At 34.9% G+C, this 17,383-nt stretch overlaps 1 protein-coding gene and 1 pseudogene across 1 annotated transcript; both read left to right on the forward strand.

Moving 5' to 3' along the window:
- Nucleotides 1-843: 843 nt before the first annotated feature.
- Nucleotides 844-1,782, forward strand: LOC143655070 (olfactory receptor 4F6-like). Its single transcript, XM_077126617.1, has one exon. It carries the CDS (start codon nucleotides 844-846, stop codon nucleotides 1,780-1,782), a length of 939 nt encoding a protein of 312 aa, XP_076982732.1.
- Nucleotides 1,783-6,601: 4,819 nt separating this feature from the next.
- LOC143655071 (olfactory receptor 4F17-like) lies at nucleotides 6,602-7,621 on the forward strand (annotated as a pseudogene).
- Nucleotides 7,622-17,383: the final 9,762 nt, after the last annotated feature.

Raw genomic sequence — 17,383 nt, forward strand, 5'->3', positions numbered from 1 at the left:
TTCTGCAAAAAGGCATAAAGATTTTTTAAGTATAATTTATATTTTCTTTAATGTTTTTATCCTATTTCAATTTATTCAACTATTTCACTGAACTTTTGCCAGTTTTGATAAATTTTTAGCATTCTTCTAATTTAATATAATAGCATCACATTTTTTATTTCCTTGATTTCTAAGGAAATTACCACACACTTTGTTTACATTTCTAAATAGTCTCTTCATATCATTTTTCAATCTCTTAAATCTTGGATTTTGTTATTTGTTGTTTTGATTATAGTATGATTATATACCTTTTATCCTTCTATAGCATTTCAAATTCAAGTATAATTCATATATTGCTTTGGGTTGATAATTTTTAAGCACATATAAGAATCAAACTTTAGATGTCTTAATTGTTATTGTGCTTTACTGTTCTTGCTTCCAATTGTTTCTTGATTATAATTTTTAAAATTTGCTTATGTTTTCATTTTTATAAACACCCACTTTATGTCTTTATAAAATCTTACAATTTTCTAAGATACCATATTCATTTATTTCCTTTTTAATCTTTATTCTCTTCTTTCACCTGAATTACTTTATTGTACACATATTTTGCTAACTTCCTAAGTTGCCTTATTTGTTCATATATTTGAAAAAACTGAGAGCATATAAAGCATGTGTATAGATTTGACCATGGTGCATTAATCTTTTAAACTGATGCCATTGTTTTCTATATAGTCTATTATCAATTAAGTAGAAGTTTGTTAATGATTATCAGTATCAGCAAACTTATTGTCAGTGTCCTTAATTTGATTCCTTCTATTTTGCTTTTAGGTCACTTCAGAGTCTTCCCTTCTTTATGATTCAATGGACCAAGTAAATGGCTCTGTAGTGACTGAGTTTATATTAATGGGACTTGTACAATCCTTGGGAATACAGTTTTTACTTTTATTATTCTTCTCTTTATTCTACATGGGAATTATCCTGGGAAACCTCTTAATTATGGTCACAGTGATTTTTGATCTTCACTTACACTCTCCCATGTATATTCTCTTGGCCAATCTATCTTTCATTGACCTGGGCCTCTCATCTACCACAGTTCCTAGGATGATCTTTGATCTTCTCAGTGATTGTAAAGTCATTTCTTTCCATAATTGCATGATACAGATGTTCTTTATCCATGTCATGGGAGGAGTTGAGATGGTGCTGCTCATAGCAATGGCATATGACAGGTACACAGCGATATGCAAGCCTCTCCATTATTTAACTATTATAAATCCCAGAATGTGCTGGCTTTTTGTAATGGTTGCTTGGATCATTGGGGTGATTCACGCTATATTTCAGTTTGTTTTTGTTGTAAACTTACCCTTCTGTGGCCCTAACAATGTGGGAAGCTTTTATTGTGATTTTCCTCGGGTTATGAAACTTGCATGCATGGACACTTATAAGCTAGAATTTGTGATCGCTGCCAATAGTGGGTTTATTTCTATAGGCACCTTCTTTTTCTTAGTGGTATCATATATCTTTATCCTAGTTACTGTTCGACAACATTCTTCAAATGATCTATCCAAAGCATTCTTTACTTTGTCAGCGCACATCACTGTAGTGGTGTTGTTTTTTGCCCCTTGCATTTTTCTCTATGTATGGCCTTTCCCAACTAAATCACTGGATACATTTTTTGCCATTGTGGACTTTGCTGTCACCCCATTCTTAAATCCTGTCATCTATACTTTAAGGAACAAAGATATGAAGGTGGCAATGAAAAGAATGAGTCAACAGGTTGTAAGTTCTAGAGACATGACATAATGAATTTCGTTGATAAGAGCACAAGGTGAATTCCATGGACCATCAAGACCACCGAGATGACCATGAACACTGTGGAATGTTTTTTCATTATTGCCTGAAAAGACTGAGAAATCTGCAGAAAAGGACGCATTGAATCTAACAATTTCATTTCAGATGGTGTTGCAACAATTCTTGTTAATCACAAAAATAAAGTATTATATATTTCTATCTAACCTACAAACACAAATTGTAGGTTCACCAAAAAGGACTACATTAGCATCTCTGGAAATTGCTAAATATTTCTTATGAAAGTATGTGAATTCCATGGATAAAATATGGATTTATATAAACCATCAGATATTAAAACCAAGGAAAATACAATTCTCATCCTAACTGTTAGATAAACAGAAAGATCAACACTATGTTACAAGTCTGAAGTATGTCTTCACTCTTTGACCTATCATTGCATTTTGTACAATATTTTAGGAATAGATTCTAGTATTTTGCATTTTGCAAAATTTGACTATGTTCCATTTTTTCAAAAGGACAATTCTGCTGCCCTTACAGCCTTCCTTAAAACATTTCATTAACCTTTCTTCAACAAGACATTAAGGGAATGGCTAGTTCACCCTAAAATATCATGTACAATTCTAAAAGTATTTGAAGGGACTAATTTCCTATAGAAAGGCACCCAATTTAGACTCTTTAAAAAATCACCTTTAGACTCAGTGAAGGAGTAAATGTGTCTAAGTGAACTAAGAAATTGCAGCAATAGCCCTTCAAGAAGATTTTGTGTTTCATCCAATGGCCAAGAGAAAACTTGTGAGACTATAAGAGTCAAGCTCGGGCTCACTATTCCCAGATCTATTTTCCTGCCTCCATTCACTTTCATAAAGGGCTTGTAATTTCTAAGAGTCCTTGCTAGTGAGGACATTTCGTATAGATTGTATTCACTTCAAAATTTTATGCTACAAGAGAGTTCAAACAGGGATAGCTGCTTCTCCTTTGCTCTGAAAATTGCTGTAGTCTCTTCCAGTTATGAAGGAGATAGGTAAAATGAGGAAACTGAATTATATTACCAAAAGGAACCAAGTTGCAGCATTTTATTGGCAATGAGGATGCTTCTAATAGGAGTTGATTGTGCAGAATACAATCAAATGTTTGCCTTCAGGAAAAATGGAAGGACCCTGTGCAGATGGCTTACTTGAAGAATTAGTATGAATAACGTTAGGAAGGCAAATCCTCGTTATAAGTATTACATGGGAAACAATTGCCAAATCCTTCTCCTGAATCTTCCGGGTTAATTTATTCTTCCCTTTCCATTTGTGGGGTCTTTTCACCATCTTCCCCCAAATCTAGTATTCTTTTGCTCAACTCCTTCCCTCATTTCTGAAGCTTCAGTGAAACCTGGTTCGGACATTTCTTTCATATAAAAATGGAATTCATAGAGTTGTGGGTATTTTGCAAGGTTTAGATCCAATGAACTGATTTGTAAAATAAGGAAAATGAGGCCCAAAGATTTTGAACAACATGCCCAAACTCACACAGTGAATTTCTGTTAGATGGCAAGTCTCCAGACTTCAATCTCAGTGAAACAAATGAAAATGTTTTTCTTTAATTAAGGATAAAGATATTTAGGGGAAAAAAATGTGCCATCTTAGTCAAACTTCAAGATTAATCTAGTGCATGGGGAAGGATTTTCTTGTTTAATTGTGTCTGGATCTTCATAGTTGCTACCAACAGTTTGTAAGATTCTGAAGAACTCCTTTCAATGAGCCTAAATGTAATGTTCAACTTGAAATTGATACAATTCACTTTCTTGAATCATTTTTGAGGAATCAGAGATGATTTGATATGATTATAGTAGTACAGTGTCTTCTGTAGTCCAGGATCCCATGCCATCACTATCCCCTCAGCAGCATACATTCATAAGATTAGATGTTTGAACTAAATGAGGGAGAAATTCCTTTTGTTGTGGAATAACATTCCAGAATTCTTACTTTGTACCATGGTCGAAAATCTTTCTAGCTGCATGCCAGAAACCTTGGTAAAACAATTATCCTTGGTAAATTTCCAGTGCAAATGTGACAATCAAGTTTGTCCTTACTTAGTGAATTGAATGATGTCACAAAATTAAATCTCTAAAATCAGACTTAGCATTCTAACAAACATTCCAACAAATTAGTCATGGTAGAAATTATCTGACAATAAGAATACCATCCTCTTTATTGTTAATGACTAATATGATTACATTTATTACTGTGTGTAGCAGTAAGGAATTAAAATGAGTGCCGTGACTTGTACTATCGGATTTCTTGTCATTAATTTATTAATTAGGAACCACCAAATTTTTAAGAATTTTGAAAACAGTAATGTGGAGCTTGAATAGGTAGGGGGGAAGGAATAAGATTCAGGAAAATGAGGAGAAAAATGAAATTTCCAAAGGCTTGGAATAAATTGAGGAAAGTAAAGAAAGGATAAAGAAAAAATAAATAAAAGAATACTATTATTCTTCCAAAATATCTGGCAAAGTAAACTTCTGTCCCATCAATTCCACTTTTGCATCATATTTGCCCATACACTCCTACACCTTGTCTGAATATCCCAGTGGTTGTGCTTCCCTTTCAGGATACCATTCCATTTCCACCTCACCTCACTGCAAAACTTTTTGAAAAAGTGTCTTATTATCTCTTCTCTACACACAGCTGAAATGACTTTTACAACTCATGTCCAACATACTTTTCAGGATCTCACCTAGAAGAAGCAACTTATAAGGACCCCCCACCATGCTCTACATGTCTAGAAAACAGTTAGCATCCTCTCCCTCCTTCCAAATACATCCCTTTTCCTAAAAGTATTCTGTGTATTACATATTGCTATACTAGTGTTCATTATAATTGTTATCAGAGGTAAAGCCATCACAATGCTCTCAATTACTAAGAATAAAAACACTGAAATTACCTTTTTTCATCTCCTGAATCCTGTTGACAATTTTCTTGACAGTTATATATTAATCATTTTCCACGTGCAAGAAATTTTATATCCATGGTCACATTCAATCTTCACAAAACTCCTATGAGGTGGTGTATTATCACTCTTTTTCTCTAGATGTGGCAATAATTTAGAGCAGTTAAGTAACTTTCCCAAAGTCATCCAGCTCCGTAGTAGATAAACCCAGGACTTTTGAAGGCAGGCCACCTAGCACACAAGTGCACTTGTGAACCATGTTTGATGGGCCTTCAAAAATCTTCCCTACCTCTTTCCTAGCTCACACAAGCACAACTAGCAGCTTATTAGCTCTTCTTATGCTTAAACCAATACGTTAGCTTTGCTTCCAATCTCTCTATATTCTAGTTTACAGTGAGGCCAGAATTTTTGTTAAAAAAATTCCTAATTCTTCAATTGCTCCTCATTGATTTCATAATAAGTATGAATCTTTTAGTATGCATTCCAGAATGCTTTTCCAATTTTATCTGCTACTAAACCCTTCACACCTTCTCCTAGGCAAACTTTATGGCATTTTCTCATTTTTTTCTCACTCCGTCTTGATTTCCCTAGCCCTTTTCCTCTGTCTCACTTTATTAATCTCAATTTTGTAGATTTTATTTCTATATTTCCTCTTTCATTTTATTTTTGTATTACTTTTTTCCCTCAATATTATTATTACTAAATAATAGTGAAAATGTCATACTCTATATAAGATCATATGATTCTTAGCTTCTCTTTTAGAATCCTCTGAAACTTAAATGCTTCCTAAGGCTCAACCTCTAGATCTGTGTCTTAGAATTTTATGTTTCTCTCAAAACTTCTGATGGAAAATTACTTTGGAGTTGTATCCTTACACACCCCCTCCACTAAAATGTGAAAGTAATGGAGATATGAGAACTCTTAATCCATTGTTCACATTTTAAAGACAGAAAAATAGAAGAAAACAGGAGAAAAGTTCATTTACCTCATCTTGGTGTTATCGTTAGCATATAAGTGAAAATTGAAAATGATTATTGGAAAACCAAGTTTCTATATGAATCAGAAGGTGCTAAATCTTACTTCTAACAATTAGCTAAATCTCTTGAATGCTTACTGAATATAGAATTCTATGTAAAACATTTTACATTCCATAACTCATTTGAAATTAATAATAACCATAAGAAATTAATATCATATGTAACAAAATGGAAAAATGTCTTAAAGAAGAAAAATAAAGTATACAAGTTCGCCTACAACAAACAAAACCTATACACTATGTTGCCTCACAGTGAAACTGTGAATGAATATTTATTTTATTTTGATGGAGAGGAAGTTTCCACAGCTATATACAAAATCATTGCATTAGACTACCATAATACTTAGAATAATTTTTCAAAAATGCAAATCTTAAAAACCTTTTTTAATTTTGAAATCTGATGCTTAAATAAACTCTATTTATTTAAGATAAAGATTTAAGATAAGACAAGACTTACATAAGATAGTACAGTTTTGTATATTTAAGAGCTAAATTAAGTATTACTTCTGTAATAAACTGTTTTGAAGTTCAGAGAGAAAGGAAATATATAACATTGGTGATAAAGACTGAAACTGCCATGGAAAGTAGCATAAGAAAGACTTTTTAGGAATAAGCCTAGCACACATAGAGATGTGGATAACAGACTATGAGATGTAGATAACAGACTATGAGCAGAAGCAGGGTAGTAGTGCTGTATAAAATAGACTTTACATTGTGTGCATTTTGAGAGCCCTTATGTAATAATAGAAAAATCATTGCAAGCATGAACAGAATGATACAAAATGAGACTTTGAATTTAAATATAAAAATTCTGACTTCCTTTTCATTCTCCTCTCCAAGGTATCTGCAGAGGCTACTTCCTGGAATAAGTCAATAAGCGAAGCAAGTTACTCCATGGTCACTGAATTCATTTTTCTAGGACTTTCCAATTCTCAGGAGCTCCAGATTTTCCTAATTGTGTTCTTTTTTGTATTCTACATAGGAATTGTGTTTGGAAACCTTCTTATTGTTATAACTGTGACTTCTGACTCTCATCTTCATTCCCCAGTGTATTTCCTGCTTACGAACCTTTCACTCATTGATCTGTGTCTGTCTTCAGTCAGAGCCCCAAAAATAATTGCTGACTTTTTCAGTAAGCACAAAGTCATCTCTTTTAAAGGCTGCCTTGCTCAGATATTTCTCCTTCACCTTTTTGGTGGAGGTGAGTTGGTGATATTTTGAAAGCACAGTATTTTGAAAGCACAGTATTGCTATATATCTGTCAAAGGCCATGGATATATAAGATATATAGCAATCTGCAAGCCCCTGCACTACACCACAATTATGCACAGCAATGTGTGTGTTGGTATTGTGGCTGCTTCATGGGGAATTGGTTTCTTCCACTCAGTGAGCCAGTTGGCCTTTGCAATGAACCTACCCTTCTGTGGCCCAAATGAAGTCGACATCTTCTATTGTGACCTACCTAGGGTCATCAAACTTGCCTGCACAGACACCTACAGATTGGATATCATGGTCATTGCTGACAGTGGCATGCTTACTGTGTGTTATTTTGTGCTCCTAATCACCTCCTACATTATCATCTTAGTGACCATTCAGCATCGTCCTTCACACACATCATCCAGGGCTCTGTCCACTTTGACTGCTCATATCACAGTAGTTCTTTTGTTCTTTTGACCACGTGTCTTCATTTATGCCTGGCCATTCCCTATCAAGTCATTAGATAAATTCCTTGCTATATTTTATTCTGTCGTCACTCCTCTCTTGAACCCAATTGTATACACACTGCGGAACAAAGACATGAAGGCTGCAATGAGGTGACTGAGAAAATGGAATATGAAGTCTAGTGTAAAGCTTTAGGCCCTCTGTAACTATAAGACTAATCTGAGATAAAGACATAATATTTAGTAAAGTTGATAAATTACTTACTAAAGGTCATAAAAATTGTAACCTTTACTTCTATGTCACTTAGGAATCTTCATGTCACTTAGGAATTTACATACACTGGTTCAATTTATCTTCAAAGAAATTTGTCGTTCATATTTTTGGTAAAAATGCAAAGCTAATACTGTGCTTTCAAAATATCATCTCATCTAATTCTCATCACTATGAAAGGCTTAAACACATTAGAGTTTGAGCACCCTGTCTTCCTGGATGGTCCTGAGACTATTAGAGGGATGGAGAGAAATGCGCCTGGCTTATAACACCTTTGAAAAAATGTGTGTTGCTCATTTGACCTAAAAATGTCAAGGAAGAAACTCATTCCTGCCTAGCTCAAAAATTTTACTTAATAATAGTAAGTTTTTTTAAAAAAAAATTTCTTCCAATATAACATTTTACTATAGTTCACTTCCTATTACATAATCCCTAAGTGTATTATAGGAACGACAAGAATTTGGAGCCTGCCAACATGAAATTTGCCTTGTAGGCACTTGATCTCTTATGATATGCAGCAAAGGCTCATAAATAGTAAAAGCTACTTAGAGAGAACCAGTCTCTTAAAATGTTGGCCCAAAGTGAGTCATTAAGATCCATCCATGTATTTTCTGTGGTTAGATTTTTTTTTTTTTGCATGGTCAGGCACCTGGAATTGAACATGTATCTCCAGCATAGCAGGCGAGAACTCTGCCTGCTGAGCCACTGTGGCCCACTCTCCTTGATTAGATTTTAAGTGAACAATCTTTGAATTCAGAAACATTTGGGGGATCAGTTGAACTTCTTCCTTAGTAATCATGATTTTGGTCACAATATTTAACTTTACCATGCTTCAGTACCCACATCTTTAAAAGGGTAATAATAATAACTAACACATAGGTTATTTGTGGGATTGGGGATGAGGTTAATAGATATAAATCACAAAGCACATTTTTGTGGCATATTTCTAGTTCTCAAGAAATAGTAAGTATTTGATGATGCTGATATATAAATCACATATAACAACAGAGACAAAAGTCCTCCACCTTTTCTTTTTTATGCCAATATACCAGAGAACTATGACACATCCCAGTCATTAACAGATGCTCATTCAGGGTGTTACAGATGCAAGTGGAAGTGTGTATATTTATGTGCAACTGTGTACTTTTTTCTGTTTTGTATTTTTGCAACTGTGTACCTTTGCATTCACATGCTACCCCATCCTAGGAAAGCATACCAAAAATTCAGGATAAGCATAAAGGGAAATACAAGTTGAAAAACATCTTGACAAATGATTCTGAGAAATATCTCCTCTCTCCAGGGAAAACCTATGAACCAAGAAAAAAAGGAGGATTAAATATTCTGATTAAAGAGCATTAATTCAAATCATGGCTTAAATTGATAAAGATAGGAAGCTCAGATGATAAGAGGGTTAAATTATGTTTAATCTAGAAAGAAAAAGAAACTATAAAATTCTGCAGTAGGTTAAAACACACAGAAGAAAACAAGTATATGGTAATGACATTATCACACACCAGAGGAAAAGGAAAAATCTATAAATGTGATGGTGGAATTATCACATAACAATATATGAAAGGATATATTTCCATTCTGATTAGAGTATGATTGTAAATGAATTTAAGATATAGCTATAAACAAAAACTAAACAAATGTTAAGCTCAAACATGAGTTAATTTCTCTGTAATCCATAAATGTGATAAAGATTGAAAACATTGTCTTCAGAAAATTAATGTCATTAAATTCATGTTAAGGCCATTAGAAAAGTAAAAAGATAAATGAAACACTATGAGAGAGTATTTACAATTCAATTTGCAAAGACTAAGAGCCCGAATATGTAGAGAACTTCTAAAGTTTTACATGAAAGAGACCAACATGATGATTAAGAAATGGGTAAAATATATGAACTAATAGTTTATAAATAAGGAGATGATGCAAATGATCCTTAAATAGATGAAAAATGTTTGGGCTGTCCCATGTTAACAGATAAGCAAAGTAAAACTATACTGAAGCAGTTCTGACCTATCACATTAACAAAACTTTCAATATTTGCTAATACAGTCTGCTGACGAAGGTGTACAGAAGTAGGCACTCCCATGCATTGCTGATTGTTGATTGGGAATAAAAAAAAATGGCACAATCTCCTGGCACTACCAAAAAAATTAACATGCTATTAACTTTTGGAAATATTTTTATTGGGAAATCTTCACACACACACAGTCCATACATGGTATACAATCAGTGGCTCGCAACATCATCGCAGAGTTGTGTATTCTTCACCACATTCATTTTTGGAACATTTGCATCACTGCAGGAGAAGGAATAAAAAGCAAAAAGAAAAACCTCATGCATCCCATCCCCTTTGCCCTCCCTCTCATTGACCACTAGTATTTCATTCTACCCAACCTTTACTTATTATCTCCCCTTATTTATTTATTTATTTATTTATTTTTGGTGCATGGTCTGGGAATTGAACCCGAATCTCCTTCATGAAAGGCGAGCATTCTACCACTGAACCACCCATGCACCCTATTATTTATTTATTCTTTATCCTGATGTTTTTACTCATCTGTTCATTCCCTGGATAAAAAGAGCATCAGACATAAGTCTTTCACAATCACATGGTCATATCATAAAACTATATAGTTGTACAGTTTTCTTCAAGAATCAAGACTACTAAAACATAGCTCAACAGTTTCAGGTACTTCCCTCCAGCCAGTCCAATACACCATAAACTAAAAAGGGATTATTATATAATGCATAAAAATAGCCTCCAGGATAACCTCTTGACACTGAAATCTCTCAGTCATAGAAAATCTATTTTGCCTCATTTCTCTCTTCCTCTTTTTGGTCAAAAGTCTCTATCAATCCCATGATACTGTGTCCCAGATCATCATAGGAGTCCTATCTCACTTTGCCAGGGAGATTTATACCCCTGGGAGTCATGTAGGCTTAGAAAGAGATGCCACATCTGAGCAAACAAAGAGGTCCTCTGGGGGTGACACTTGGGTATAATTGTAAGTAAGCTTAGCTTCTCCTTTGCAGGAATAAAATTCACAGAAGTTTAATTCACCCCTAATTCAATAGGCTGGGACTTATTGAATTGAATGTCCCCACTGCTTGTGAGAATATCAGGAATTTCCCAGAATATTTCCTCCTTTCTCCACAGTCCCCCAAGAGGAGTCTGCAAATACTTTTCTATTCTCTGCCAAAATTACTCTGGCATTATATTGCAGCATCACACTAACTGGTACAAACCAACAAGATATCATGCCCTATTCAAGATTCCATGTAATTATGGTGTTCAAATAAACTGATCATGAAAGTTAAATTAGATAATGTGCTACCCAAAATATAAAGTTTGCACAAAATAAACATCTCTTCCTTTGGTCTCACACAAAAGTTGAAGTTTTAAAATATGGACAATATCATCTTTTACCCTGTATTATGATTTACCTTAGTCTTATCCGAATCCACTTCATGCATATCTTTAGCAGTAGATTAATCACTTTTTCAACTTTTTTAACAGTTGCTGTATGGGGGTAATGTTGACTTTCACATCTCCAGTGTTCTAACTCAGAGTCTCAGGTGTCACATACATACCCAAAGTTTCAGAGTTTATACTCAAATAGCTCAGTATCTCAGTATTTAGACATGACAGTTACAACCCCAGAATAAATGTGACAGCTGTAAGAGTGTACAATCTAAGACCCTTTACAATAAGTCCTAACCTTATAACCCAGGCTCTTGACTTCAATTCTCCAAGTTTGTACATTATAGTTAGTCCATATGATTGAAGAATGATAATGTTGGTCTTTTTGTTTATTTCATTCAACATACTGTCCTTAAGTTTCATTCACCTAGCTACATGCCTCACAACTTCATTCCTTATTGCACCATTTCAGTAGCCTGTTGTATGTATACACCACAGTTCCCACTTTCTTCCCCCGTCATTGTACCCTATGATACCTCCATCAGATTTACAGTGTTGTAAATCACAAACACTGCCACCATAAACACCACTATGCAAATATCCATTGATAGCCCCACTCTCAGATTCTCCAAGTATATACCTAGCAACAGAGCTGCAGTATTATATGGCAACCCCACTCCTAGTCTCCTGTGGAACCACCATGCTGCCTTCCAGAGGGGCTACCAACAGTGAGTGGGTACATCTCTTTCTCCACATTTTCTCTAGCACTTGTTTTTCTCTGTTCTTTTGGTTTTTTGTTTGTTTGTTTTTTCTATTTTTTTGGAAGGACAGGCTCTGGGAATCAAACCTGGGTCTCCCACATGCAGGCAAGAATTCTGCCACTGAGCCACTGTTGCAACACCCTTCCTCTGTTCATTTTATTCACACATCATACAGTCCAACTTAAGTAAGTAGACGTGCTTTGCCACCATAATCTACATGAAGACGTTTCCTTTTCTTCCACAAATCCATATCCCTTCCCAGTACCCTCACTTGCTGACATTTAGCTTTGCCATAATGCCTTTGTTACATTCAGTGGCTGCATATCACAATGCTACTGTTGATTATAGACCCTAATTTGCATTGTTTATACTTTTTCTTATATACCATCCCATTTTCAACACCTTGCATTGTTGACATTCATTTTTTCTCCCTCATGCAAAAATGTTTTTATATATGTACATTTACTCACATTATTGCCCATTCTAGACATTCCTAAATTATACTCTCAGCCTTTATCCTCTATCTTTCTTTCTGGTTTCATATATGTCCACAACGTTTTTTCCTCAACCATACTCACATTCAGCTCTATATTGGTGTACTACCATCAAATATTATTGTGCTATCCACTTCTGAATTTTTACAGTCAACCTTTTGCACAACATATATTCCTTCAGCATCAAATGCCCAGTCTCTACCTTATTTCTATCTCCTGAAAACCTGTGTTCTTTTTTTTCTGATAACCTGTGTTCTTAACCTTAAGTCTCAAAGTTCACTCATTAATGTTAATGCATATTAGTGAGACCATACAGTATTTGTCCTTTTGTTTCTGACTAATTTCACTCAGCATAATGTCCTCAAGGTTTATCCACGCTGTTAGATGCTTCATAACTTTATTTTGTCTTAGAGCAGCATAATATTTCATTGTCTGTATATGCTACAGCTTGTTTAACTCATCTATTGATGGACATTTAGGCTGTTACCATCACCTGGGAATCATAAATAATGTTTCTATGAACAATGGAGTACAAATGTCCATTTGTGTCCTTACCTTCAGTTCCTCTGAATGTGTACCTAGTAATGAGATTGCTGGATCATATGGCAATTCTAAACTTTCCTTTCTGAGGAACCACCAAACTGCCTCCTAGAGAGGTTGTAGCATTTCACGTTTCCACCAATAGTGGATATTTCTTATGTGCTTATTTCTCCATAGCCTCTCCATACTTGTCTTTTTCTGTTTTTTCTTAAAATGGCTGTTCTAGTGGGTGTGAGATGATATCTAATAGTCCTTTTGATTTGCATTTCCCTAATAGCCATTGAAGTTGAGCATGTTTTCATGACATTTAGCTATTTGTATTTTCTCTTCTGTAAAGTGTCTGTTTATGTATATTGCCCATTTTTAATTTATTTCAGGAATTTATTTTATCTAATATTACTATAGTGTTGCCCATTTTTAATTGGGTAGTTTGTCTTTTTGTTGTTGAGTTGAAGAGTCTCTTCATATATTCTGGAGACTAAAACCTTATCTAATATGTCCAACTATTCTCTCCCATTGCATAGGCTGCCTTTTTACTTTTTTGAAAAAGTCCTTTGATGCACAAAAAATGTTCAATTCTCAGGAGAACCTATTTATCTATTTCTTTTTTCATTGTTCATGCATTGGGTGCAAGATGAATAAATCCCCTCCTGTTACAAGTTTTATAAGATATTTCCCTACATTTTCTCCTAAAAATTGTATGTTCTTAACTCTAATGTTTAGGTCTTTGATCCATTTTGAGGAAATGTTTGTATAGGGTTTGAGATACGGATCCTCTTTTATTCTTTTGCATATGGATGTCCAGTTCTCCAAACACCATTTATTGAAGATGCTGTTCTGTCCCAGGTGCTTTGGCTTGACTGCCTAATGGAACATCAATTGTCCTTAGATGAAAGTGTCTATTTCTGAACACTCGATTCAGTACCATTGGTTAGTATATCCAAGAGTTTGAGCAGAATTGGTAATCATTCTTTATTGAATACCTGGTAGAATACCAATGTGATGCCTTCTAGTCTTGGGATTTTCTTTTTTGGGAAATTCTTGATGATTGATTCAATCATTTTACTTGTGATTGGTTTGTTGAGGTCATCTATTTTTTTTCATCAATGTTGTTTGTTCATGCCTTTGTAGGAAGTTATCTATTTCATCTATGTTATCTAGTTATTTAGCATATAATTGCTCATAGTATACTTTCATTATCTCTTTTATTTCTGTGAGGTCAGTGGCTGTGTTCCCTCTTCCAATTCTGATTTTATTTATTTGCATCTTCTCTCTCTCTCTCTCTGTCAGCCTGGCTAAAGGTCCATCAATTTTATTGATTTTTTCAAATAAGCAACTTCTGGTTTTGTTAGTTCTCTCTATTGTTTTCATGCACTCAGTCTCATTTACTACTCCTCTAATCTTTGTTATGTCTTTCCTTCTGTTTGCTTTGGGGTTAGTTTGCTGTTCTTTCACTAGTTCTTCCAAGTAAAGAGTTAATTCCCCTATTTTTACTCTTTTTCCTTTTTTTATAGCTATGTAATGCAATAAATTTCCCTCTCAGCACTGTCTTTGCTGGATCCCATGAATTTTGATATGCTGTGTTTTCATTTTCATTTGCTTTGAGATATTTATGGATTTCTCTCATCATTTCTCCCTTGACCCACTGGTTGTTTAAGAGGATATTGTTTAGCCTCCATATATTTGTGAAATTTGTGGCACTCTGCCTTTTATTTATTTCCAACTTCATTCCATTATGATCCAAGAAAGTATTCTGTATAATTTATATATGTAAGATTTATAATTTATATAAGATTTATCATTTGTAAATATTTAAGTTTATTGAGACTTGCTTTGTGACCCAGCATATGGTTTATCCTTGAGAATGGCCTATGACCACTTGACAACAATTTGTATCCTTTTGTTGAGGGGTTTAATGTACTGTAAACATCTATTAGTCTAGTTCACCTACTGTATTATTAAAATTTCTGCTTCCTTATTGATCCTATATCTAAATGTTCAATCCGTTGATGTGAGCAAGGAATTGGAACCTCCAACTATTGTATGAGAGGTGTCTGCTGCTCCCTTTAGTGTTGTCAGTATTTGCCACATGTATTTTGGAGCAGTCTGGTTTGATATGTACATATTTATGATTGTTATGTCTTCTTGTTGAATTGTCATTTTATTAGCACATAGTGTGGGCAGTGTGATGGTGGCTCAGTGGCAGAATTCTTGCCTGCCATGCCAGAGACCCAGGTTCATTTCCCAGTGCCTGCCCATGCAAAAAAATAATAATGATGGATTAAAAAAGTAAAAAAGTGCATAGTGTCCTTCTTTGTCTCTTTTAATTATTTTACATTGGAAGTCTAATTTGTCAGATATTAGTGTGATGTCCCCTGTTCTTTTCTATTGTTGTATGCATGAAATATCTTTCCCCACTTTCACTTTCAACCTATTTTTGACCTTGGGTCTAAAGTGACTCTCCTATAGGCAGCAAATAGATAGGTCCTATTTTTCAATCTGTTCTGCCAATCTATGTCTTCTAATTGGGGAGTATAATCCATTAACATTTAATTTTATTACTGTAAAGACAATACTTTATTCTCCCATTTTGTCTTTGGATTTTATATGGCATATCTAATTTTTTTCTCTTTATACCTTTACTGGTAGTCTTTATTTCTACACCATCCTCCAGATGTCACTCTCCTGTCTTTTCCTATCTACCTGTACTGCTCCCTATAGTATTTCTTGTAAAGCAGGTCACTTAGACACAAATTTTCTCATGGACTGTTTGTCTACAAATATTTTAATCTCCCCCTCATTTTATGAAAGACAGTTTGCTGAATATAAAATTATTGGTTGGCAGCTTTTCTCTATCAGAATCATAAATATATCATACCAATGCCTCCTCACATCCATGATTTCTGCTGAGAAATCCACACACTGTCTTATTGAGCGCCCCCTGTATGTGATGGAATGTTTTTATCTTGCTGGCTTTGAAATTAATGTTCTGCCTCTGACATTTGACAATTTGATTAGTAAGTGTTTCGGAGTAGGTCTATTTGAATCTATTCAGTTGGGGTACATGGCACTTCTTTAATCTGTAATTATATGACTTTAATAAGAGATGTGAAATTTTAAGTGATTCTTTCTTCTATTGGTCTCTCTGTTCCTTTTCCCTTCCCTTCTCCTTCTGGGACACCCATAACACATACATTCATGTGCTTCATTTTGTCATTCAATTCTCTGAAAAACCTGCTGTGATGGTTAGGTTATGGTGTCAACTTGGCCAAGTGATTATGCCCAGTTGTCTGGTCAGGAAGTTGTGGTCTGATTGTTGCTGCAAGGATATTTCATGGCTAGTTGTTGAACTGGAAGTTGGGTATTAAGGTGTCCGTCAGTTGACTGTATCTGTGGCTGATTACATCTGTGATCAGCCAAGGCATGTATCCCAGAAAGAGATTTTCCAATCAGTTGAAGACTTTTAAGGAAGAGAAAAGACTCTTTCACTACTTCTTCAGCCAGCAAGCCTCTCATGTGAACTTCATCCAGACCCTTCATTAGAGTCCCCAACTTCACAAACTGCCCTATGGATTTTGGACTTTCCATTCGCAACGTTGTGTGAGATACCTTTATAAATATCATATTTACAGATCTCTTCTGTTAGTTCTTTTCCTCTAGAGCACCCTGACTAACACAGCTTGATACTAGGAGTGGTTCTTGAGAAATTAAACCATAAAAATTGATTTTTATGATTGGTTTTCTATTCTGACTAGACACAGAGGCACTAATGACTCTATTTCGAATAATCTAGATGACAATGACAGTTCACCAGATGAGTTGGCAAAAAAAAGTACTCGAAATATCACCATTAGATTATGCTAATTATAAGCTTATAAAAGCCAAGGCTCAGGGTGAGAATGCTTTTGGCACCTTTCTGGAGTTTGTGGAATTAAGAGGCAAAATAATGATGGCTGGTTATTAGATGTGCTGGGAATAGTGACGAGGGAACAGAATGAGTTGAAGGCTTCAAATTTGTACCCAAAGCACCATATGAACTATGTAAATGCTTCCATGTGTGCCCTGAAAATAAATCTTATGCTCTGTGGTTGCAGACTTGAGATTTCTGAAAACTGGACCAGAACCTCAGTTCGCAAGTAATACATTTACAATGTAAACTAAAATCTCAACCTTGCAGCATGTCTGCTGTTAAAGTTAGGGCTTTGATTGGAAAAGAATGGGATCCTGAAAAGTGGGATGGTGATACATGGCTTTATAATGATGGCAATGGGGATACAGGACACTTGGAATCTGCTGAGGCTTTGCTAGTGGGCCTGTAATGGATAGCCTTGAGAAAAGATCTTCATAACCTCCCGCTGGCTTTGAGGAAACAGCTTACTGGCCTCCAGTCTCCTCAGAGGAGTCTGCCATCAAACCTCCACATGATGACATTACCACTTCAGTGCCTGCTAATCCTGTAGCC

This window comes from Tamandua tetradactyla, chromosome 14 (genome assembly GCF_023851605.1).
Source record: "Tamandua tetradactyla isolate mTamTet1 chromosome 14, mTamTet1.pri, whole genome shotgun sequence".
Classification (NCBI taxonomy): Eukaryota; Metazoa; Chordata; class Mammalia; order Pilosa; family Myrmecophagidae; genus Tamandua; species Tamandua tetradactyla.